General features: G+C 41.2%; 1 protein-coding gene across 5 annotated transcripts in view; it reads left to right on the top strand.

Annotated features, from left to right (window-relative positions):
- The window catches only part of RTN1 (reticulon 1), a 309,875-nt gene extending 289,600 nt beyond the window's left edge, over positions 1-20,275 (top strand). For all 5 annotated transcript variants that reach the window (XM_032405229.1, XM_032405227.1, XM_032405230.1 and 2 more), the window contains 6 exons: positions 11,168-11,375; positions 14,075-14,213; positions 15,115-15,184; positions 15,706-15,752; positions 15,838-15,896; positions 19,464-20,275. In XM_032405229.1, the coding sequence (XP_032261120.1) occupies positions 11,168-11,375; positions 14,075-14,213; positions 15,115-15,184; positions 15,706-15,752; positions 15,838-15,896; positions 19,464-19,506 (566 nt within the window). In that variant the 3' untranslated portion in view covers positions 19,507-20,275. The remainder of the gene's footprint in view (positions 1-11,167; positions 11,376-14,074; positions 14,214-15,114; positions 15,185-15,705; positions 15,753-15,837; positions 15,897-19,463) is intronic.
- Positions 20,276-25,481: the final 5,206 nt, after the last annotated feature.

Here is a 25,481-nt window from a genome sequence, read left to right as displayed (position 1 = left end):
TGACTTTCTCATACTGCTTAAATCCAAATAATACTGGGGCAGGGAATAAAGTTTGAGCAAAATCATTCATCCATATCATTCTGTTTGTGCTCAAAGATAGTTTTTTCCAGATATCACTGTACTCGACAAATATACCTGGCAGTATGCTTGGTAGTACACTGGGTTGATACTTGTCACCTGTTTGGGGCTACTGGTCAACTCCCACTTGACCCTGTGTTGCACCATTCTGTAGTTACAGCTTTCCCAGCGTGTAAAATAGTAATGAAGGGTGAAACACTTTCCAGGGAATATAACTTAAAATTATTTCTGGTTTTTTACAAAATAAAATACTATACGCTGGTCTACAGTGCTCTGTGGAAAAACTGTTCATGGTGGTCCATTCTGAAAGGTGCTAGTTGAAAACAGCCAAGCATCCCAGAATACACAGAAAAAAAATGTCTGTTTTGGCAACAGAAATTGAAAGAAATGCTTGTATTTTGAAAATGGCATTTGGTCAAGATAATACTTACTTAAAGGCAGACCAATACAACCTTTTATCAAACACCTTTTATTTGGACTCAGTCTCATTAGAATACTGTACAAATATTACAACATAAGTATTACACTTGCAAACTCCCTCTCTGCAGATTCTAATGAGATCCAGTGGGGGAACTGGCTTAGCTGGGGATCTGGGGATTTTTTTTTTTTTTTTTTTTGGAGAGTGTACAAGTAGGAGTGGGGGGGCTGGGGGGTAGAAGGGACAGAGGTTGAGAGAGAGAATCTTAAGCAGGCTCCATGCTGAGCATGGAGCCTGATGTGGGGCTCCATCCCAGGACCCTGAGATCACATGAACCAAAATCAAGAGTCTAAAATCAAGAGTCGGGCACTTAACTGACTGAGCCACCCAGGTGCCCCTGGGGATTTTTTTGTTTTAATGAAAGAAAACTCTCATTATACAGATAATATTACCAAATATGGGTAGTTATTACTACACTGAAAAATAAAACTCTACTTTTTCACTGTGTATGATTATTTTCAAGAGAATATTTATAAGGGAATGTTCCAAAGTTTGGGGAGAGAATAATGGCTTTGTTCTTTTTCTAAAAGTGATACATACACATTATGAAAATTTCCATTTGTTCAAAGAGAGGTTCAAATGAAAGCCACAAATCGCCCAAAGTCCTACACCTAGAGTTAATGAGGGTTAGTATTTGCTGAATATTGTCCAGTATCTCCATACCGTGTAACATGAAGCTAGAGGACTCGGCAACAAAAACAGCTTTTATAAAACAAGATTGTGTATGTCTCAAAAAGTATTTGAAGTAATTTAATGGAAAAAACTGACATGAAACTGAGAGAATTGCTGAACTTCACATATATGTTTCTTTATGTGCTATTCCTTCCTAAAATTAAGAAAAATACGATAAACATCGGTAAGATTAGAATAATTTTTTAGTTTCATGTTTTGGTTTTAGATTGTACAAATGGACTCTCTGCAGGGTCTAAATTTTTTTTAAAGGAAGATCCAGCAAGGGTGAGAAAGGTTGATAAAAATGCCGATCTAAATCCACATCTTCAAATCTATGATTTTTCTCAGATTTCCATGAATTAGGATTTATTTCATTTAAAAACCCAATAATAGGGGCACCTGGGTGGCTCAGTCATTAAGCGTCTGCCTTCGGCTCAGGTCATGATTCCAGGGTCCTGGGATCAAGCCCCACATTGGGCTCCCTGCTCGGCGGGAAGCCTGCTTCTCCCTCTCCCACTCCCCCTGCTTGTGTTCCCTCTCTCGCTGTCTCTCTCTCTCTCTCTGTCAAATGAATAAATAAAATCTTGAAAAGGAAAAAAAAACCCAATAATATTCCTGATACTGTATGACTAAAGCATTAGGATTATGATTACAGATCCCTATTCCATCATAATGAGCAGGCCTCTCCTTCATTATTTTGAAAAGGTTTCTCTCTCCTTCTCCCCATCTCCCCCTCTATCCCTCTCTTTCTCTCCCTCTCCCTGCCTTCTCTCCCATTTCCTCCTTATATTTGAAATTCTTTATTCAATTCTCTTTCATCTTTAGAGTAGTTAATACATTTGGGAACAGAATCTGTGAAGTAATTGATATATTTTAAATTACCTTATAGTAGAATTAAATGTTAAAATTCACTGAATCCAGCAAACAAAAGCTGATGTGGGTGGATAACTTCCAGAATATCACCTCTCTTTTTGGAAATAATTAAATGTACATCACCACAAAATTTCCCATCCTTCTCAACCTGATCTCGTAAGTTGTGTACACATTTGGCCATGCATTAATATTTACATATTGTCATCTTTCCAGTTCTTACGAAAGTACACACAACCATTCAAAGAAACATGATTGCCTTATAATTAAGCTCAGTTTGACAGCTAAGAATTTGACATTAATAATTCTTAAAAATCCATCTTCTGCCTAGATGACAATAATTACATTAAAAGCCTGGTCATTGTAAATGTATTCCAAATTTGTAGCATATATTTCAAATAAGATAAGAAATTAGTGGGGCACCTGGGTGGCTCAGTTGACTGAGCATCTGACTCTTGATTTCAGCTTAGATCATGATCTCAGGATCTCGAGATCGAGCCCTGTGTAGGGCTCCACAGTTGGTGTGGAGTCTGCTTGAGATTTTCTCTCGCCTTCTCCCTTTGCCCCTCCCCCTGTTCATGCAGGCTCCCTCTCTCTCCCCCCCAAATAAATATATAAATAAAATCTATATAAAATAAAAAAATTTGTTAGAAGTTTTAGAACTTTGAAGTATACAGTTCTATGTCCTCCACATATGTTAAACTATATTTTTGAGTTAAATCTGAGTAAAGTTGTCTTATAATTCAAGCATTACTTACAAGCTCTTTGCCCAAACTGATGTTGATTTTGAAAATGTAACAGGTTTTAATTTTTAGAATTTATTGCAGTTCTACCCATTAAGCAATGAGCATGTCTTGCTTTCAGAAACATTTTACCAAACTGCAGATCCAGTATAGTGGTAATAGGGATCAAGAAGGACATAATAATTTATTGAATGGAACAGAGGTACAATGAGAGATCATTACCTTTCCTTATCCTTTTAGTTCAAGAAACATTTTGCCATTATGGTCTTGGTCAAAAATGTTAAATATATTCAGTTTTTATAAAGAAGCAATAGCTGTCTATCTCCATGGTTCTTTTCTATTCCAATACAATGATGGATTTTAAGGTGTGACCCAGACAAGATTTTGTGGCTAATTATGACTGATTACCACCAACCAAATGGACAGTTTTGTATTTTGATCAAGTCAGAAAGCTTAAATAAGAAAAATCACATGAGGACATCCATTATTTAATACCTTGCAAATCTTCCTGTGTGCTGCCCTCAGCTACCATGTGCCCAAAGTCTGTCTCTCTCTCCATATGGCCATCTCTTCTTTTGATGCCAGTTGCCCTGTGGAGACCCCTCCAAATGAGCCCATTTGCTAAAAGATTTAGCACACTGTCTTCAGTACCGGGCCCTGCTGTTTCATTTCCTGGCCAGGTCCACCCGATCAAGGTGACCACGGGTCTAAGCATCATTGCGTTAATTTCATAGGACAGGGAGAATGTGGTCCCAGTGGTTGGAACTAGCATGTGGATTCAATGCTGTGCTCTTTTACTGTCCACACAGAATGCCAGGTGTAATGTATCTCCTCTTTCAAAATATCCACAGAATTATTTAAACATCTAGAAATAAAGAGTGTTGGCATTTTTCTCTTGACAGTCATACTGGCTGTATTTAAGTGGTGAGAAGGAAAGGCCTGGAAAATGGAATTACCGCAGATGTCTTATCAGCACAAGTTCCTCCCAGCAGCTTCCCCCCCCGGCTCAGGGCCCCTGGGTTACCATTTAAAGTTCAAACTTACGTATGAGACTGTTTCATGGCAAAGGAAACTCATGGAGTCGTTGACTAAATGTCATCTTTGAAGGTCTCCGTGCATGTTTAAAATTTTTTTATTACATCGATTCCCATTACGTTTCTCCAGTTTGAGGGCAAAAGGAGGGAAAGTTACTACTCTTTCCTCTTGTTAACTTTCTGTGGTGATATTTTGTTGGCCTCACGAAAATCGGAGAAACTAGCTATCACTGCTTTGGACCCTGGGTTGTAAGGAACTGAGGTTTTTTGAGCCTCTGATTCTTTTCAGAAGGTACTCAAGTATTGTAGTCAGTTATTGGAAGCTTGCTGAAAAGTAAATTAGAGTCCACAGCATATCATTTTTCAACAATCCTTTTGATGAAATGCTGATATTATATATAAGTAGGGTTTTCTCACTTGGCCTTTTATGAAGTAGCTTTCACTTGTCACATAGCAGGTGGTACAATGCTGCCCGAAATCTTTACCGGACCAAAATGGAATATAAATAAATTCACTTAGGAATATGGTGCAGTAATGCAAATCATCGTGCACAGTTTATTGCCATTCATGCTCTCCACTTATGCCACATTTTGCCTTAAAAATAGAATACGAATAGCTGCACCACTGTCTTTCAGTTCGTACATTTTTCTGAATACTGCGCCACTATTGGATCATATAATTGAATACATTTAAAATGGTTTCCTAAACCAAAAAATTTTGAAAGAAAGCAAAGGGCTTTCTTTCTAGAAATTTGACAGAGCATTTTATTTCCAGTCAGCTATTCATTCAAACCTTGGATCACTTCTGTTTCTCTTTACTGCCCTTGATTGGATTATGGAAATAAGGGTAGCACTGATTTCTGCATTTGAAATCAAGATTCTTCAAATCTGCCAAATATGCCAGGTCAGCCTTGACCAAATGAGTTCCAGGTGAGCCCCAGGCAGGCTGCAGCGGGGGCTCCCACCTGTGCTTTGGGGACTATGATGAGATCACCAAGCCTAGTCCATTCTCAATGGATGGGACACACTGATCTCTCATGTCCAAAGACAATGCATTGCTCCTTGGTTTTTAGCAAAGTAACTCTAGTTTTTATACGTGGCAAAGCAATATGGTAATTTACCTGCCTTTGTGAGTATGCTTAGTGAATGTGACTCAGGTGTTTAAACTCTCATCTGACCTTTCTGCATTAGGAGGATATTAAAGGAAGAGAAAGCTGTCTATACTTTGTTGTACCCAAAAACTCCTGGGGGTAATTTGTCTCAGTTACAGAGTTACTTTTATTTTCTTACTTGGGTTTTAAGGAAACTCAAATATCCACTTTCTGGATCCGCTACTATAAAGCTTCCTACACAAGTTTACATCACTCTGAGCAAAATTAAAATGTGAAAAGTCATCATTTACACAGCAGATTGGAACACAGAAAGTCTCTTCTCTGATCACACTTCACCACTTCCTACCCTTCCCACTGAATCATCACGGGCCACTTGCTATCACTCTGACCACACAGCCATTGCCATTCTCCCAGCCCATGAGTTCCCAACAATCCTGGCCGCCTGTCATTCCCAGCCTGAGCCCGAGCTGTTCATTTCAATTCTGTCCTCTTGGATCTTCGACTCCTCTAACCATGCTGCTTGTGCAAGTTCACGGCCCTGGCTCACTCAGCTCTACCGTCTACTGCTGGGAACATCCAGCCTCCAACCCTGTTGATTAGATCCACTAGAGATCCCTGACTTTAACCAAACCCTCTTTACTTTCTGGCAGTCCTTTTATTGATTCCTTTTTGACATGCTGTATTTTTCTAGATTGACCCTGTCCAATAGAAATATAATGTGAGCCCCTAACTAGAAATTTTAAATTTCCTAGTAGCTTCCTCATTAAAAAGTAAGAAACAAGTAAAAATAATTTTGATAATATATTTAATCCAACATATGCAGAGTATTAGCCTTTCAACAACAGAAATCAATATAAAAAGTATTAATGAGGTAGGTACTCTACATCCTTTTTTTGGACTAAGTCTGAACTCAGATAGGTAGCTTATACGTCAACATGTCTCATTTGGGGCTAGTGCTCAGTGGCCACATGTGACTCATCACTACCGTACTGAATGAGGCAGGCTCGGACCTCTCCTAATCTCTTCAAGCCCTACCCTTATCGTCCTCAGTCTCAGGAAGACCTCCTAACTCATTTTCCAGGTTTTGAGTAAATCTCCCTCAAGCGACTTTCAGCCACTTTACCTCGTTCCTTTCCCACCTCAATGCATATCTGTAGCCACACCCATACATTCCCAAAATGTCTCTCCTTCTTTATCCATTCTTTTCATCCTTCTCCCTTCTTTGAAAAGAAAGAGATCCGTTCTCCCCTTCTCTGAGACTTTGCTCAATCAAATCTCTCTTTCCGGAATCCTCACTGCTCGCTTTCCATTAATATACCCAGGCTTTGCTCAACCTAGAGATTTGCTTTTGCTGCTGCTTGCCCAAACTACCATTGTATTTGCCATCTTTTTTATTACTTTGAATTTCCCATCATTTACCCAACCCTTTACAACATGGCTTCCATCCTCACTACCGGTTACACTCTCTGCCAAGTTATGAGTGACCTTCTAGTCTCCAAATCCAGGTTCCTTTCTCAGTTATCATTTCCCTTGTTATGTCTTCAGCACCTCTCACTGTAGTCTACCCCATTGTCCTGGGAGGTTTCCTTCTTCTTGACTGCTGTAACCTACACTGTTGGGGTCCCCATTCTGACACTCAGACGGGATTCTTGATAAGCTCCACTTAACTCCTTTGAATCTTACACTATGGTTTCATCCTCAGTTGCATTTCTTAGTCTCTCCTGTCTTGGAGGTTTCCTCCACTCTCATGGCCTCAATCATCCTTTCTACTCAGAATATATCCAAATGTAAATAGTCAGCCCTCTTTCCTAAATGGCTAAAAAAACAAATCATTTGATGCCTAAGCTTTAAAAAATTTAGGAAGCATTGTAATTGTCAGCTTCATCTCACCCATAATCCCTATCTCATCTCTGCCCTAGACTGTGTCAAAATGCCCTGCTTTGATGTCATCATGTCAGAACCTGGAGGTTTAAAAGCAAGTGTCCGCTCTATCCCCAACCAACTCGCCCTCAGATTTCCTGTTTTTCTCAGTGATACTAATCACTCAGTCATCCAGCTTTGAAATGTTGCCTTCACCCTCAATTTGCTCTTCCTCTTTTCTCCCACGGCTAATTAGTCACCATTCTTGTTGACTAATCCTTCATAATATTTCCCTTTATCCACTCCATCTCCTTAGCAAATTGTTCACTACATTCACAAACCATCCCACGGCCTCTTTCATCAATTCCAGCACTATCCCTTCCTTGAACTCAACTTTTGCCATGTCTGACAACACAAAATATATTGGCAATCATTCAGCATTTGTGAAATGAATGTCAGTCTTCCCAGCTAGATCTTAACTTCCTTAAAAGCAGGAACAGAATTTTATGATCTCTTCATTCCTGGTTTTACTAGATGAATAGATGACCAATAACTGTTTACTGTTGGTAATGGCTCGTTTTCTCAGTAACGTTTCTTACAAACTTTCACTTTAAATATCGAGCTCTGGAAGGAGATTTAAATAAATCAGGTTATCCAAATTAATTTTGCATGCTTCGGGGAACATTCAACCTATAACCACGTAATGTGAGGCAGACAACTTTTATTGTTTTGGAGGAAGCATCAAACTTAGGGTTTGATCTTCTCCCATTAACTCCCATTAACTCACTCCCATAAGACAGATTTCTTAACTTTTAGCTTCTTCATCTGTTATACTGTTATATAGCTATCCAGTGGAGTTGATTATGAAGTTTAAATGTGGTAATAATGTCTAAAAGTACTTTGAACATTTCCCAGAATCTATGTAAATAGATTACCGTGTCACAAAGTACCCAGAATAAACATCCCGTTGATGTCGTAAGATGAATCTTTTGTTAACCTCCTCATTAGAAACCTCCAGCAATCTTAACACGTTGATCGAAACACCTGTTGGGTAATGACTACACCAAACTACTGTTGTTTAGCTGACAGTCCACACTCTCTGCCCATAGTTTATTCTCATAAAGCTCCTGCCTGGTATCTGCCATTCTCAGGCTGTTTGAATAGGTATCCAGAGATTCAGAAGGCTTTTCTAGACAGGTACACCATTTTTAACAAGTGTTAAGCAATTTAAGTGGGGGTTCACTTGGTAGTAGCAGATTTTATGTTTTCTTTGCCTGAAAACCTCCTGTAGAGTCTCCCATGCCCCTTCACATCATCTCAGAGGTGGGTAAGCCTACTTCCTCTAGCACTAAGGAGTGCCCCCTTTAGCACAAATCATGGTGTCTTATAATGTGTTTGTTTCTAAACGTTTCTGCCATGTGAATCTGTGGGTGTCATAAAACAAGACTACAACTTATTTGTGTGGGGGGTTCTTTTTTTAAACAATTCATTGATTTTTATATCCCTGGCACCACCTGGCACAAAGCCTGGCCCTTAAAAAAAAGTTCTTGCTCCATAAATACTGAATAAATGAACAAAATGGGGAAGAGGCAACATTGCAGATAATGGTGGTGTTTTTGTCTTTTTATTCTCCACCCCACCCTCCCCTACATGAAACAGAATAAATGCTAGGAGGTTCCAATTCCCCAGGCCCTTTAGCCCTGCTGGTCTGGACATAGGCCTAGGCTTACTTCCATTTGTTGCTCCAAATCCACTCAACCACAGGGAGCACTAGGCTTCTGTGGAGACCCCTTCTCCTCCTCCTTCTGTCGCCTACCCTCAGAGGCCCAGGGGTGTCTTGTGTCGTGTCTTCTAAAAGATCCTTCTTCTCCACCTGGAAGGTTTATTACCTTAGTGCTCTGTTCTCAACCAACTCTTCTAAAACAAAAATTGTTTGGGGACACCTTTGTACTTTGTTGTTAATGACAAGCCAATCTTTATTGCATTATCCCCTTCTGGGATCTTTGCAATAAAAAAAAAAAAAGATAAAAAGGATAAATATAAAGATAAAAAGGTTAATCTAAAGGACTGAATTTCTAATAGTAGAATGTCAGTCAGTGTGACATTGTGACTGGTGATTGGGGCGAGGAGAAGAAAGAGGCTTTAGAGCAGCCTTGCTTTTCCTTTGCCCCTAGAAACCTACTTGTAGAACCAGCCCCACTCAAAAGAGAAAAAAAAATCTTTGTTTCACACCAAAACATGTTTGTGATTCTCTCCTCTACTTCCTATGCAAAAGTGTTGTTAGAGAAAAAGAACAAATTTTTGCCCCCCAACCAAATGGCAGACTACTGCAGTGTTGTGCGTTCATGTCATTGGTGGACCAGGTAGGTGAGGAGTAGGTGGGGATGGATGACAGATCAGCTCAAAAGTAAATTCTCTCTCTAGCTTCAGCTCGCTGAGGGATCGTCAGCCGGGTTTAAAAGAGCCCCCACCCCACCCCTTCAGTCCCTGATTTACTCTCCAGCCAGCCTGGGGGAAGACTGAAGCCAAGGGTTCATACTGTGCTCTGCCACACTCCTTATATCCCCTCCACAGCATCAGAGGGTTGTCACGGGCTATGTGACCTTTTCGGTACTGCTCCTTCAGTTAGTTACATACCTGAGTACGACAGGAGCAGCCCCCTGCTATCTTCAACCTGGTCACCTTCGTTCTCCTTGAGCAAATGACTGATATCCAATTCTGTAAACCAGCTGCATCTCCGTGCCGTGCACAGGAAGCTGGCGGCGTAAGCAGCTGCCATTTTCATTCGGTTGTGAGACGGGAATTTTGTGTCTTCTCTTTCTGAAAACTTATTGATGTAACATTCTATAAAGACCATTTGTTGCAACAACATGGATGGATGACCTTGAGGTCATTACTAAGTGAAAAAAAGACAGAGAAAAACAAATATGGTATGATCTCGTTTATAGGTAGAATCTAAAATAGCTGAATTCATAGAAACAGGAGAATGGTGGTTACCAGGATTAGATGGCGGGGGGGGGGGGGGGGGGCGGGGGGGGGGGGTGTGGGGGAAGGGGGAGGAATTGGGAAAGAGAGGGGAAGAAACCTGGGGAGATGTTGTTGGTCAAAGGGTATGAACTTGCAACTAGAAGGCAAATAAATTCTGGAGACTGGAGACCTAATGTACAGCATAGTGATTATGGCCAACAGTACTATATTATAAACTTCCAAGTTGCTAAGAGACTTGATCCTAAATGTTCTCACCACAAAAGAAATGATAATTATGTGCTATGACAGAGGTGTTAGTTTAGTGCTTTGGTGGCAATCATATTACAATATATAAATATATCCAGTCAACATGTCGTACACCTTAGACTTGTACCATGTTAAATGTCAATTATATCTTAATTCAAAAAAACATTTGTGACTTGCCTAATTGGAGAATAAATTGGCATACATTCTTCAGCAAGGCTTCTATGCCTTTTCATAATCTGGTGACTGGAATATTGAAAATACTTACATTATGTATCATATTTGAAGCACCGTGGCTTTGTTCTTTTGAACTTAATTTTTTTTGTTTCTAAGTGAAAGAGGAAAATAACTAAATGAGAAATGTGCTGCAGATTTTAAAGCTATATTCCAGATTTTTAAGTCACAAAAGGTGAGCGAATAGATTATGCTGTACAAAATGGTTTAATCCAAATGTCAGCTCCAGGGACTCATGAGACAGCTACTAACTTTCCAGTGTTGCTTGTTTTGGAGGAGGGCCATGTCTTTAAAACCTTTGGCATTGGCTGGGTCTCTGGACCCACTGCCATGCTTCTGAAAGTACCACTTCTCCAGGACCTCCGTTTCCATCATTGCTGCCCCTTCTCAGCAGGAGGGACATGTGTATGGACTGAGATACACACCTCTAGGCCACCACTGAGGCATGAAATTTGCCAGTAAGGCACCAAGATGCACACAATCAGTGCCATCCACAGGAACAGAACAGGTGCTCTGAGTCCTCTGTACTTGCCGTTTTGTTTCAAAGTCACAGATGGTGTAGCCCAGCGAGACACGCTCATAGAGGTACGCTCGCGGGAGATTCAACAGCCTTTTCTTCTCTGTGAATTTATGAACCATCCTCAGCGATGGAAAAGAGTCCTCCAAAGCCAAATACAATGACAGTGAGTGCGCTGGCCAAAGCCCTGCGTCTACTCACTTGTGTTTGAGAACCCAAAGGCCAGGTGGGGACATGCAGCGACCACGGCTTTGCGGAAGGAGCCCCGCGGCAGCCCCCCGGCGGCACTGCGGGCGTTAAGTGTGTCTGTGGGCTGGGGGGGTTGTCTCCTCTCCACAGCTATTGACCTGCTCTACTGGCGGGACATCAAGCAGACCGGGATCGTGTTCGGGAGCTTTCTGCTGTTGCTCTTCTCCCTGACCCAGTTCAGCGTCGTGAGCGTCGTGGCCTACCTGGCCCTTGCCGCACTCTCCGCCACCATCAGTTTCCGCATCTACAAGTCTGTCTTACAAGCTGTGCAGAAAACCGACGAGGGCCACCCTTTCAAGTGAGTGTCCCCGCCAGACCAGCCCTTGCCCAGCCTCTCACGGGACCCCTGCCCCCTGACTCTGTTTCAGCTCCCGGGCATTTGGGTGATGCGTCGCTGGGAACCGACAGACCTCTCAGAGTCTCAGAGTCCCTTGAATGCCCTGACTTTTAATAGCTAATATTTCTGGTGAATTTCCAAAACGCCCTCGGTTATCCCTACTGTGACACTTATTGCTGTATATTGAGTTTTTCTATTTTCATGACCGCGAATGAATTAATAAGCATGTTTAACGTAAGTTTACATATGATATTAATATTTTCCTACTTAATTATTACTAATAGCAATCATAATCCATTGTATGGGTACAGCATTTTATAATTTAAGGAGTGGTCAACAGTGAATCCTCCCAACCCTGTGAAGAAGGCAGGGCAGTGTAATCTCTATTTACAGGTGGGAAAACAGATTCTAAGAAGCAAAGTGACTTGCCCAAAATCACATGGCCAGTAACTAGCATAGAGTCAGGACTAGGGTGTTTGGATTTTTATTTCTATGGTCTCTGGAAGCTTAATACCACAGGGCCAACTTTCTGAGGGGTGCAAGGTTCATGAACAATCTTATAATGTACCCTTCTCTGCATTTTTATACTGGGGAAATCTGACTGGAATGAACATTGAAAAGGAGGAATTTTTTGTTTTGTTTTGTTTCTCTTTTTTTTCATTTTATTTAAATTCAATCAATTAACATAGACTGTATTATTAGTTTCAGAGGTGGAGTTTAGTGATTCATCAGTTGCGAGGGAGGATTTTTTTTTTTTTAAATATTTTATTTTATTTATTAGAGAGAGAGAGAGAGAGCATGAGAAGGGGGAGGGTCAGAGGGAGAAGCAGACTCCCAGCAGACCAGGGAGCCTGATATGGGACTCGATCCTGGGACTCCAGGATCATGACCTGAGCCGAAGGCAGTCGCTTAACCGACTGAGCCACCCAGGCGCCCCAAGGGAGGATTTTTTTTAAGGCAATATACTAAGAGGACGAATGAAACGGGGCAGAGCTGTCAGCTGCACGGCACCCACTCCACCCCAAGTTATGTCCCGACTCTGGCTTGGGAGCCCGGGGCATTGCAGCACTGACTGGCAGGTCCGCCTGGCCCCCCGGTGCTGGCCCCAGAGTGCGGGCTGCACTATGGGTGGCTTCCGCTCCTGGAATGGAGGGACAGTTCTGAGCCTTGCAGATGCTGCAGCAGATGGTTCTGGGCCAGAGCCAGTCACTCACCAGGGGGCCTCTGAATCCTCCCTGGCTCACCCTCACTGGTCAGCGGAATGAAGGCCTTAGGGCCCCAGGCTCTTAAAAGGGGGAAAGATGCCTGTGTCACGGGGACTTACTGACAGAAAGGGAAAAGGCTGTGTATCTCCCTTCCCAGCCTCTGGTTCCTGGCCTCGGTGTTAAACAGTTACAGTCTAAGCCCTTGGGATGTATTAGGCCTTCTTCTAATGCAGAGTTAATGGGTCTTCTGGGCTGTAACTTGGCTATCCAAGTTCCCACCCCGGAAGGTGAGAGAAGCGAAGTGGAGTGTCTTCATTCCAGGGTTATATCATGCCTCCTTCAGTGGTCCCAGCCAGTGACCAGGGTTTCCATCTTCAGAGTCCTCCTCTGCCCCAGCCTCTGCCCTCTGCCCTCTGCCCTCCAAGGAAGGCTAGTTTCTTTCACATTCTTGGCCCCCAAGACCATCACGTCCAGTTAGCTCAACTACTTTATCTTCCTTTAGGAGACACAATAAAAAACTTTCTTTTGGTTGAGTTGTTTTTATCAGTAAAAAGAATATCTGACTCAGTACATTTTGGATCAAAACTTACTATCTAGACAAATCAGCATTTTTCTATTTTTTTCCTAAAGAGTATGAAACCCGTAAGATTTCAGGGTAGACTCTCTAAAATTCACACCAAAATGCTACTTTACTTTTTTTCATCTCAATTTACAGAGTTAGGTAAGCACTGTAAGAACTCTAGAAATATCCTCTAGGTAGATGATGTGGTGCTGTCTTAGAATTGGGGAAGGGAAGAAGGCAGGGAGGATGGACCCTCTGTGGGGAGCGTGGCCAAACAGGAGGATGGACTATTTGAGGAGCGTGGTTTATCTAACCATAATCACATGTCATCGTTTGAAAAATTGAAAAATGTGGTAACTAAAAATATTGCTCTTAGTAGAAACAGTGAGCTTTTGAATATGGCCCAGGTCACTTGAGTTTTCAGAGCTCTCTACCTAAAACCTGGAAGTATTTTCCAAAATTTAAACATGGAATATTAAAGTTTTGATAGTGAACAATAATTGGCAGCTAGGATTTTCAGATACCTCAATTATTTAAAAAGATAATCCCTCTCCATGCAGCCAAGAAGAAATGAGGACTTTCACAGCTGCCTAGTGGGCCAGGGATGTCTGGAGAATTCAGCAAATGAGCTGATTTGGGGCTGACTTTTCTCTGCTTCCAGCCAGTTGCTCTGAATTATCAGCTCCTACTGTCGTGCTGTCTCAGGGACATAGAAATAGAGCGCACCACTAACAGCCATGATTCCCAGGTTCCCCCGGGCGCTGGCGGTGGGTGTGTGGGGTGCCCTGCAGCCCCCAGAGGTGACCTGGCTGTGTTCAGAGTGGGAGAAGGAAAACTCAGCTCTTCGGACATTACCTCTGATGGAGCTCTCTGTGGGGATGGCTTCCTGACAGGACCTACTTGGAGCTCGAGATCACCCTTTCTCAGGAGCAGATCCAGAAGTACACAGACTGCCTGCAATTCTATGTGAACAACACGCTTAAAGAACTGAGGAGGCTCTTCCTTGTCCAGGACCTGGTGGATTCCCTAAAAGTACGGTTGCTTATGTCACTCACTTGGCGGTCTTGAGTTTCGTTCTCCCTAAAGGTATACTGTAAACCACCACAGATTAGAGAATAAGAAGCAAGTGCTAATTGCATTCTAGAGTGAGAAAACCTCCAGCTCTGCAGCCCCGTGGAGCTTGTCCAGTCCAATCCCCTCATTTTACAGATGCCCAAACTGTGGCTCAGAGAGCCTGAGACACTTGCCCGAGGTTGCCCAGTGAGTCACTGGCAGAGCCGGGATCAAACCGAGGGCCACACAGCTTCTAATTCTGTACTTTTTACAACACACCAGGGGGTCCGTCCTTACCATTTTCAATTCCTCAGCCAATTTCCTAAAATTAATTTAAAAAAAAAAATCTAGTTTGGGGGAATGTGAAAAACATTTGTGCTTTTTTCATTGAAAGAAACTCTGGACTCTGCTAATGGTGAGACGTGTGAGAGTCCTTACGTAGTGTGGGCTGTGAGACGGAGCCTCTGAAGCGGAGGACCTCAGACACCTGGCGTTACTCCTGGCACTCTCACTGAACTTACTAGGGTTCTTCGAACACACTGCTTTTCCCACCCCGTGGTATATGTAGAAACCTGAAGTCAGCGAGTCATGAGGCAGCTGGGCCCAAGTGAGGTTGTTATGGGTTCCCCATGCTCCCAGAACGCTTTGTACACGCTGGGCGGGGTCTTGTCTCTTCTAACAAAGAGATCCAAAGGGTTCTGAGAGGAGTGAAGACTAGATCCTCTTTCAGTAATTCTGCGATGAGAATTTAATGCTTACGTTTCCTATTGAAACCATGGTGTATTTTCCCCCCGATCTTAATCTAAAAAAAGTCAATGAAATAAGACTCTCATCTGTCACAAACGGTTTTAGAAGCTCTGATAAATATTTTGTCCTTCAGTTTGCAGTTCTGATGTGGCTCCTGACTTACGTTGGCGCTCTCTTCAACGGGCTCACCCTGCTGCTCATGGGTAAGGACAGATGAGCACGTTATGTCTTCCTTCACACACTCCGTCAGCATGGAGCTTCCTAGGCCATTAGCTGTGAGCGTGTTGTCATAGGTTCCTAGGAACAAACGCCACATAGTACAGGGCATTTCTCTGACCATCATAGTTAGTTAGAGAGTATAATATATATTACACATTAATAATGAATTCCTCAGTCTGAAGTATTTTTTTTTCCTCTTCAAGCACAACTAGTTTTATTTGGTTTCCAATCAATATCTGTTTGCAACAGACAGTTATGGACAGAAATTCATTTGTATCATGGGAGGGTTCAGTCCACCCTCATTCCAGGAATAATAGCTTAATATCTGTAAAATGCTCAGCGTCCCTTTATTTTCCTTATGGACCGCCCTGCCATCTTTTAGCTAAAATGCTAGCTGCTATAAAATAATGCTATAAGATCACATAATTATATAAAAATGTATCTAAAAGCTTATTCTCACTGATAACTCTCAGAATTTTAATACCGTATTTGTTTTTCATCCCAGCTGTGGTTTCAATGTTTACTCTACCTGTAGTGTATGTTAAGCACCAGGTAAGTCCTGTGTGATGTCAAATACTCACCTTAAATTTTGACCTTGTGACCTTTGGATGTGCTCATGATTTCTTCCTCTTTGTAGGCACAGATTGACCAATATCTGGGACTTGTGAGGACTCACATAAATGCTGTTGTGGCAAAGTAAGTTACATCGAGCGATTCCTAAAAAGGAGAGACTGCCTTAGGCAGACGTTTGTGGGGATTAGAGAGAGGTAATAAAGGGATAATAAAGTAGTAAGTTGATTTATGATCATTCACTTATTTGAGTCATGTATTCACATCTTTCCCAATCATATTACTTCAGAAAATAAGTATACATTTTAAAACTCTCAATTAAATAAAGCTTTCAGTGGTTTACTTTAGGTATCATGATGAATGAGTTTTAATAAGTGAATGACGTTAAGTTCTATCTGGGGACTGGCTCATGTCCAAGAACAAGATGGGTTGGAGGAAAGAAGGAAGCCTAATTCAGAAAACTAAAATTAATTTCTAACAGTTTAATTGAAATAAAAACAATCAAGTTAACAAATATTTTCAACAATAAATACCACTGATTTTATGAACCATTGAAATTGTTTATAGAACTTGAGAAAGTTTAAAAATCTGTAACAGCTGTTATATTTTCCATTACATCGTTTTGACTCTACAAGTGTGTGTGTTTATTTTTTTCTTTAATTAACACCATTGCTTTTTAAACTTGAGTCTTGAATAGACTCTACTTTATGGTCACTTTATGTATCAGGAGATAAAAATTCCAGTTGTAAGTAGCCACAGCTAACGCGGACATTAATCTTAGTTTTCCATAACACTTAAATTAGCGTTTGTAAATCTAAATTAAATTAGTAAATTGTATTACGTTGTAAATCTAAATTAAATTAGTGTTTGTAAATTAGTGTTTGTAAATCCATCTAAAATGATAGTTTTTATGTTATTTTATTAACAATTTTATTTTCATCAAAAGCTGACCTAGGCTCCCACTGGAAATACATGCCATCAAAGGGCTAGACTTTGTTGACACAAACTCCCTCTCATAATCTTAGAATCACATGGCTGGACCTGGGCGGTGGTCAGAATTAGAAGGAAGTATTTTAGACAGCCAAAGATGTGTAAAACAAAACAAAAACAAAACAATCACTTTAAAGTTCTTCCGGTATTTGATTTGCATATCATCAGTTATGGTTCTCTCCTAAAGTATATAAAGGTTTTTGGGTTTTACTGTGTACTCTTCATATTCTTCCTCTTAAATTCATGGTGAACTTGGATCTAGATCAGATTTACAGCACATTTAAAAATGCCTGAAATTATCACCTTGGACCCAAATGCAACTAAGACCTAATGAAAATCAACAAATTGAAGCTAAAGTATTGGTTATTTTGTATTAAGAAACGGCAGCATGGTTAGTATGAAAGTTGGTGGTACCAGAACCTGGGGAAACTGGTAAAGACCCCAGTTCCCAGATTGCTAAAACAGACCGATAGAATTAGAATTTCTAGGATTGGGGACCTAGAAACTATGCTTTAATGAACTCCCCAGGTGACTTTTTGGCAATTAGAGCTGTGTTTTGGGGGACCAAGAGCAATACCAGAACAAGGGCACAGCAAAACACCGGAATAGGAGCTTAGAAACTAGAAGATAAAAATTCTAGTCCTAAGTTGTCCAATACTTAGTTTGGGGATCTTGAGCAAATCACATCTATTAATTTTTTATTTCACTGATTGATGGGTTGGTTCCAAAAAGAGCCATACCTGTGATGTCCCAGGTACTACATGTAACAGGCATGGAGGGTATAAAGATGAATGAGATGATCCCCACCCTAGTGCAGCTCTCAGCCTCTCGATGCGGACAGAACTGTAAAGAAATAAGTATAAGCCGATAAAAGAACTGCAGTGGAGTTGTATAAAATGTGAGTGTCGGGGAGGTAGGGAAATAACTGTTCCTGCCTGAGGGGATAATGGAAATGACACTAAATCCTCACTAAAATGAAAGCCTTTGTCTTAGCTCAGCCCCTATCACACAGTACCATAGACTGGGTGGCTTATAAGCAACACCAATTTATTTCTCACAGTTCTGGAGGCTGGAGGTCCAAGATCAGAGTGCCCACATGGTCAGGCTCTGGCCAGGGCCTTCTTCCAGCTTACAGACTTCTTGCTGTGTCCTCACATGGTAGAAGTGGAAGGGAGCTCTCTGGGGTCTCTTTTACTGGACATTAATCCTATTCATGAAGGCTGCACCCTCATGACCTAATCACCTCCAAAAGGCCTCACCTCCTAATACCAAAACATTGGGGGTTAAGTTTCAACATATGAATTTGGGACAGGAGGACACAAACATTCTGTCTATAGCGACCCTGAAGGATGGCTGAACATTCACCAGGTGGGTGATGAGGGGAAAGACATTGCAGGAAGAAGAAAGAACATGTAGGTCATGTAGGAAACAGTGAGTCAACCATTGTGTCTAAAGCTTAAATGAGTAGAAAGATCAACTGGAAAGAGTCTAGAAAAAGAGGCTGAGGTCAAGTGTCGAATGCTCTAAGGAGTGACTCTGCCCCAACGGGAAATGGCCAGCCCCTACTGTTTTTATGCCAGGGTGTTGTAATCAGAGCTGTGTTTTGCACAGATCATGAGGACAGTCTAATGGGAGGAGAGTTGAACTGGGGAGTGGAGACGTGGCAATCAGATTGGCTAGGAGGCGATCATAATTCACAGAAAGTGATAAGGGTCTAGGCCTGTTAAAATGGAGAGAAAGGAGAGAAGACAACGAACACACAGTGTATGAACATACATGTACAATGCAATTGTTAAATTAAAATTGGCAATCAGGGCTGTGAAAAGGAAAAGAAAGAACATTATCCATGAGAACTACCACGGTTTCTGTACTTGAGCTTTATTCAGATTTAGCTCTGAGCTTCTCAGTAGCTAGAGCAAAAAGAGAAACTAGGTAAATTACATAGGTCTCATTATTAGAAAGGAGGAAACAGAAGTTCTTCAAGAGAACCTGTTTTGCCTGACACTAAATTTTGAAGGAAATTTCTTGGTGGGATCTTACCTCTAAAGGCTCCTTCGCCTCTGAAATTCTGACTCCATGTTAGAATAATTCCCAGCGTGGGAACTCACATCATTTTAGTGAAACACTTAAGAACATGATCTTTGGAATCAGGCTAGTTTGAGTCCATTTCTGGCATTTTCACCTATATGAGTTCATCATAAATGTTACTTGACTCTGTGAACCTGTTTCCTTATCTGCACACTGGGAATGTTAATACTTAACTCTTAAGGTTGTTGGGGATTAAATGAGATAATGTCTGTCAAGTACTCTGACTTGGACATAAGACACTCTCAGTAAATATTAGACATCATCATCATCATCCTCATCATCGTGCTCTTACTGCCTAGCGATCGGTTGAAGAGGAACGTAGAGGACAGTCCTAGACCAGGACAGGAAGAGCTCACTACCATACCTTCTCTATGCAGAGCAGATAGATGGAGCCTGTCCCAGTCATTTCTGGGTCTCAGTTTGACGCACAGAAATGTGTCTCTATTGCTGCCTAGAAATGTGTTCGTAGACACTCCTACTTTGCTATTGTATCTTTTGGAATATTAAGCTATTTGGTCAGCTAGCCAGTTAAAGCAACAACACACAATGAAGTCACAGAATGATTTCATTAATGACACTTACGACTTACCGTTTTTTGATATTGTCTTTTTTCAGGATTCAGGCTAAAATCCCAGGCGCTAAAAGGCATGCTGAGTAAATCGATATCCCCCCGGGGACTGGACACGAACCAGAATGTCTGGAGTGGTAACAGCTCTGTTCTTACATGTCACTGCAAATTGATTGTTTCTCCCCCCACTACCATCATCTTAGAGACAAACTTCCAACAGCTGTTTTCAGGCTGTTCCTAGAAAACAGCTGTGCTCTTAGGATATTTGAGTCACTTGTGTCAAGCACTAAAGTATAGAGAAAAGTGTATTAGATGTGGTTTTAATTTTGTGTTGCTAAAAAAAAAAAAGTGCATGATGGTGAGAGCCCAACTTATTTTTTCTTCTTCAGTGTTCTCTTCCTCCTCTCTGCAATGCTTCTGTAGCTTCTAATGTCCCCTGTGGCTAGGCCTTTCCTGCCCAGTGCCCCGATGCAGTAGTGGGAACCGCTTATATGTCCTTGGGTTGCTGGTTGGATTCATCTTTAATAACAATATATAGAATTGTAGACTGATGTTTTAGTGTTTTTCCAACACACAACATAAAAATAAAAACAGTCGACCGTACTTCTGGTAATCAGTTTTGTATAACTTAAAATAAATAAATGAATAACCCCTCCCCCCCAAAAAAAACATGCAGTACTTTTGTTGTGTGGGACTGACAGACTGATTTACATGTATGGTAAAAAGTACCAGCATGTTAACTTTATTACAATTTGTATTACTTTCTCTGTAGTTCCTAATGGACCTAATTATGGACTCTGGATATTTGCACTTATGTACTTGATACTGAATGCATAAATAAATGTTACTAAATGTAAAACCTTCTCCCTCTCTTCTTGTGGGATGGCCAGAAAATGCAAAATTTCTAAGAGACAGTCTTCCAAAGACAGGCTGGGAAGCCTGAGACCAAGAGTTCACTTTGTTCCTGTCTCCAGGACCATAGGGTCCAATCCCAACTTGGTATATGCTCCTTTGGGTTATTGATGGAAGTCACTGAAAAGTAGTAAAACTGGAAAGCACACTTCATGTTGTACTCTGCGGGGTTGATGCAGATATTTTAAGTAGTTTTTTAAAAACTTGAAAGTGATATAAATCCTTCCATAAACTTCTTTTTTAATTTTTTTGTATTTTATTTATTTTTTAATTATTTTTTATTTTTTCAATTAAAATATAATGTACTATTTGTTTCAGGGGTATGGGTCTGTGATTCATCAGTCTTATACAACACCCAGCACTCACCACAACACGTACCCTCCCCAATGTCCATCACCCAGCCACCCCGTCTCCCCACCCCCCTCCCCTCCAGCAGCCCTGTTTATTCCCTAATATTAAGAGTCTCTTATGGTTTGTCTCCTCTGATTTCATCTTGTTTCATTTTTTCCTCTCTTCCCCTATGATCCTCTGCCTTGTTTCTTAAATTCTGCATATCAGTGAGATCATATGATAATTGTCTTTCTCTGATTGACTTATTTCGCTTAGCATAATACCCTCTAATCCCATCCATGTCGTTGCAAATGGCAAGATTTCAAATAATTATTTCTTGAGCACCTACTGTGTGCCAAGCACTGCGAATAGGGCTAGGAATAAGAGAGATGACACTTCCTGCCATCACTGAGACAAATCTTCTAAGGACTGCTTGCTGCTCTTCATAAAAATCCAATTGCCTATTTCATTTCACTGTTAGGGTCAAAAGTCGAAGATTGAAGTTGAAGTGGAATAACAGTAGCAGGAGTAAAAAGGGACAGTAACTTACAAAAAGTGGCCTTTGACCCGTTTCACACTTGGGCTCAGTAAGCACTCATGGAGGTCCCCTTCCATGCCAAGTGGTATGACAACCACAGGGGCAACTGGATGCTGTGCCAACAGCCAAGATGGGGGCAGGTGGGAGGGAGCTATGTGGAAATGCGAACTAAATAAAAGGCAGCATGAAATAAGAGCTGTCTTCCAAGATTAGAGCAACAGAGAAGGATTCTCAGAGGAGGGGAACTTTGCAGCTGGGTCCGGATATGGCTTTTTCCAGATGGAGAAGGTGGTTCATCCCAGTTTGGAGAAAGAACGTGACCTAAGATGCTGAGGCACGGAAGCGCATGGCATATGCAGGGAACGGTGCGTGACAAGCTGAACTGGGGTGTGAGGTGCTTGGGGTGAGGTTGTAGTGCCAGGTGAGGCTGAAAAGCTGAGTCGAGACAACTAGGAAGAAACTTGAATGCTAAGGGGTTTGAGCTTTGTTTTTTAGATCTTAAGAGAGTCACATAAACGCACTGAGAGTGCAGGATACTGGAGAGTAGAAGAAGACTGTAGCATAACTAACACCAAATGGGTGACAAATGAATAGGCCTTTGCTAAAGCAGCTACAGGGAGAACATAAGGTAAATATTCATCTGTCCTTCATCCTTTCTCTTAGTCCAACATGCCAAGATCCACCATGCCCAGAGGAGCCGCTAGAAGATGATGTGGAGGGAGATGGGACCGGAGTTGGTGATTGACTAGATGTGGGGTTTCAAGACTAAAGCTGACCCTGAGTTGGTACCTCCTCAATTTTCACACCCAGGCAGCTTGCTTGCCTCACCCTAGCCCCAGCTCTGTCTAAGACTAGCTGTCCCGGAGAATGCAATGCCATTTTTGAGGAGAGAAAGCCCAGAAGACCTGGCGTGGGGAAGGAATTTAATAAGCTGGGTTGGGTGTGCCTGCCATTTTTTATGGTTACTAGATACAGAAGAGGATCCTTTTTTCCATGTGTGCTTTCCAATCTCCAACCTTTGGGATCACGCTTCTTGTAAATAGCTTCACTGTGTCAAATTAACCTTCCTCCCTATCTGCATTTGCAGTGTTTTCCTCCCTCCTGTTGGCCCAGAATTCCTTTCAAAAGCAGCTGCTCGTTAGGAGGATCTAAGGAGGAATTCCATTTGCTGGCAGTGGTGGAGAACGTTTCCTGAAGGGACTCCTGCCTTTACAAAATGATAGGTGTGGACATAGAATTTTACCAAATGGAACATGGGGCACAGAATATGGGTCAAGATGATATTCGAGGTGATGGATACAACATGAGGACCCGATGAACAGGTAAGAAGAGGACCAAGAACAGAATCTCCCAGGGACCCAGAGTGAGTGAGGTTATCCTGAAAGCTGTGAATAGTACAAAATTTGTATAGCCCATGGATGAGCTAACCTACCAGAGGGTAGGTAGATAAAAAAGCTGTGATACACTTTATGGATCATTTTAGGAATAAAAGAAGTAGAAGAGTTCATACATCCTCTGTTCTTTCCCCACCTATGTTAGTTTCCTGGGGTTGCCCTAGCAAAATGCCAAAAACCAGATGACTTAACACAACAGAAATTTACTCTTTCCCAGTTCTGGAGCCTAGAAGTCTGAAATGAAGGTGTTGTCAGGGCCATGTTCTCTCTGATGGCTATAGGGGTGAATGCTTCCTTACCTCTTCTGGCTTCTGGTAGTTGCCAGCACTGCATGGGGCTCCTTGGCTAGTAGATGCCTTACTCCAGGCACATGGCCATCTCCTCCCTGTGTGTTTTCACATGGCCTTCCCTCTGTGTCCAGATTTCCTCTTTTTATAAGGATAGCAGTCATATTGGATTAGGCCCACCCTCATGACCTCACTTTAATTTGATGGTCTCTGTAAAAGACCCTATTTCCAAATAAGGTCACATTCTGAGGTACTGGGGTTTGGGACTTCAGCATATCTTTTTGGCAGGACACAATTCAACCCATAACACCATCCCAGGCCTCACACTGGCCTTTATGCCATTGTGTGGACTTTCCCCCCTATGCAGAGCCCGGGCCTGTTTCTCCGGTTGTTCTCCACTATGGAATTGCTGCTGAGAAGTGGAATGGCTCCTCCCTTACTCACAGGTACTTGAGTATGGCCGAGTGCTGGGCCTCGCTTCACTACTACAATCAGCACACTGTCCTTGAATACAGCAGCTCCCAAGACCCCAACTTTAGCATTCTCATCAGAGTATGGAGAAGCAGGTAGGGGACACAAAAGAGCCACCATTGATGTTTGGCTGTCAGCCAATGTAGTAGTGGTTTAGTGCTCTGCTGATCTAGGCAAAAGGGCCATTTGCTTTCAGACTCCAACCTGCCTCTCTACTGGTTTATATTGGCATCATCTTGAAGCTCCTAAAAATGATTTTTTTCTTTTTGATTTTTCTTTAGTTCAATACATTCAATATTACAGAATTAGTTTGGCTGGCCACTTTTTCTTTAACGAATAAATTGAAATGAATTCTTTTGTATCCTGGGCCACAGGATTCCTTCTAAAGGAATTCTGCTGGAATGAGCTCTTCCTGGTTGTTAACCAGGGTTTTTCAAGTTAGAATTAAAGGACAGTACACAGCAACACAAGAGGCTAAAGTATGAAACTCGTTGATAAACTAGATTTTAAGTCAAAGTCAAAAACTGTATTTAGAGACAAAGAAGGTCATTATATAATGACAAAGGGGTCAATTCAATGGGACATATATCAATTGTAAAAATATATGCATCCAACATCAGAATACCTAAGTATGTAAGACAAATACTGACAGATCTGAAAGTAGAAACTGACAGCAAACAATAATAGTAGGAGACTTCAACACCCGACATTCAGCAATGGACAGAACATCCAGACAGAAAGATCAAAAGAAACAACACTATAGACCAAATAGACCTAACAGACATACTCAGAACTTTTCACCCAAGAGCAGAAGAATGAACAATCTTCTCAAGTGCACACAGAACATTCTCCATGATAGATCACATATTAGTGGACAAAACAAGTCTTAACAAATTTAAGAAGATAAAAGTTATACCATGTATTATTTCTGACCATAGTGGAATAAAACTAGAAATCAATAAAAGCAAGAAAATAGGAAAATTCACAAATATGTGGAAACTAAATAATACACTCTTGAACAATCACTGAGTCAAAAGGAAATCAAAAGTGAATTTAAAAGATATTTGAGACAAATGAAAACAAAACCACAAATTACCAAATACAGCAAAAGCAGTATTAAGGGAAGTTTATATAGATAGATGCCTTCATTAAAAAAGAAGAAAGATCTCAAATAAACAACCTAACTTTATACCTTTAAGAACTAGAAAAGAAGAATTAAACTAAACCCAATGTTAGCAGAGGGAAGGAAATAATAAAGATCAGGGCAGAAAGAAATCAAATAGAAAAGAGAAAAGCAATAGAAAAAAACAACGAAACTATGAGTTTGTTATTTGAAAAATTACACAAAATTGACAAACTCTTACCTAAACTAAGAAAAAAAGAAAACTCAAAAATCAGAAATGAAAGAAGATACATTATAACAGATGTTCCAGAAATAAAAAGGATCATAAAGGACTATTTTTTTAAGATTTATTTATTTGAGAGAGAGAAAGAGAGCGTGAGCAGGGAGAGAGGCAAAGGGAGAGGGAGAGAGAGAATCCCAAGCAGACTCCCCGCTGAGCACGGAGCCCAACACTGGGCTGGATCCTAGGACCCTGAGATCACGACCTGAGCCGAAATCAAGTCTCTTAACCGACTGAGCCACCCAGGTGCCCCAGGATCATAAAGGACTATTATGAATGATTATAAGCAAACAAATTGGATAACCCAGAAGAAATGGATAAATTCCTAGAAACATACAACCTACCAACACTGAATCAAGAAGAAATAAAAAGCGTGAACAGACCAATAACAAATAAGGAGACTAAAGTAGTAACCAAAACCTCCTAACAAAGAAAAGCCCAGGACCATGTGGCTTCACAGTGAATTCTACCAAACATTCAAAGAATTATTAATTCTGAAATTCTTCAAGAAATGAGGAGAATACTTCCAAATTCATTTTATGAGGCCAGCATTACCGATACCACAGCCAGACAGACACCACAAGAAAACTATAGGCTAATGTCTCTGATGAACGTAGATGCAAAAATCCTTTATTTAGAATACTAGCAAACTGAATTCAACAACAGCATCAAAAAGATTATATTCTGGGGTGCCTGAGTGGCTCAGTTAAACATCGGTCTCTTGGTTTCA

Source organism: Phoca vitulina, unplaced genomic scaffold (genome assembly GCF_004348235.1).
Source record: "Phoca vitulina isolate PV1807 unplaced genomic scaffold, GSC_HSeal_1.0 scaffold7, whole genome shotgun sequence".
In the NCBI taxonomy this organism is placed as follows: Eukaryota; Metazoa; Chordata; class Mammalia; order Carnivora; family Phocidae; genus Phoca; species Phoca vitulina.
Note: the sequence above shows the minus strand (reverse complement) of the source record. Positions and strands in the feature narration are given on the sequence as shown.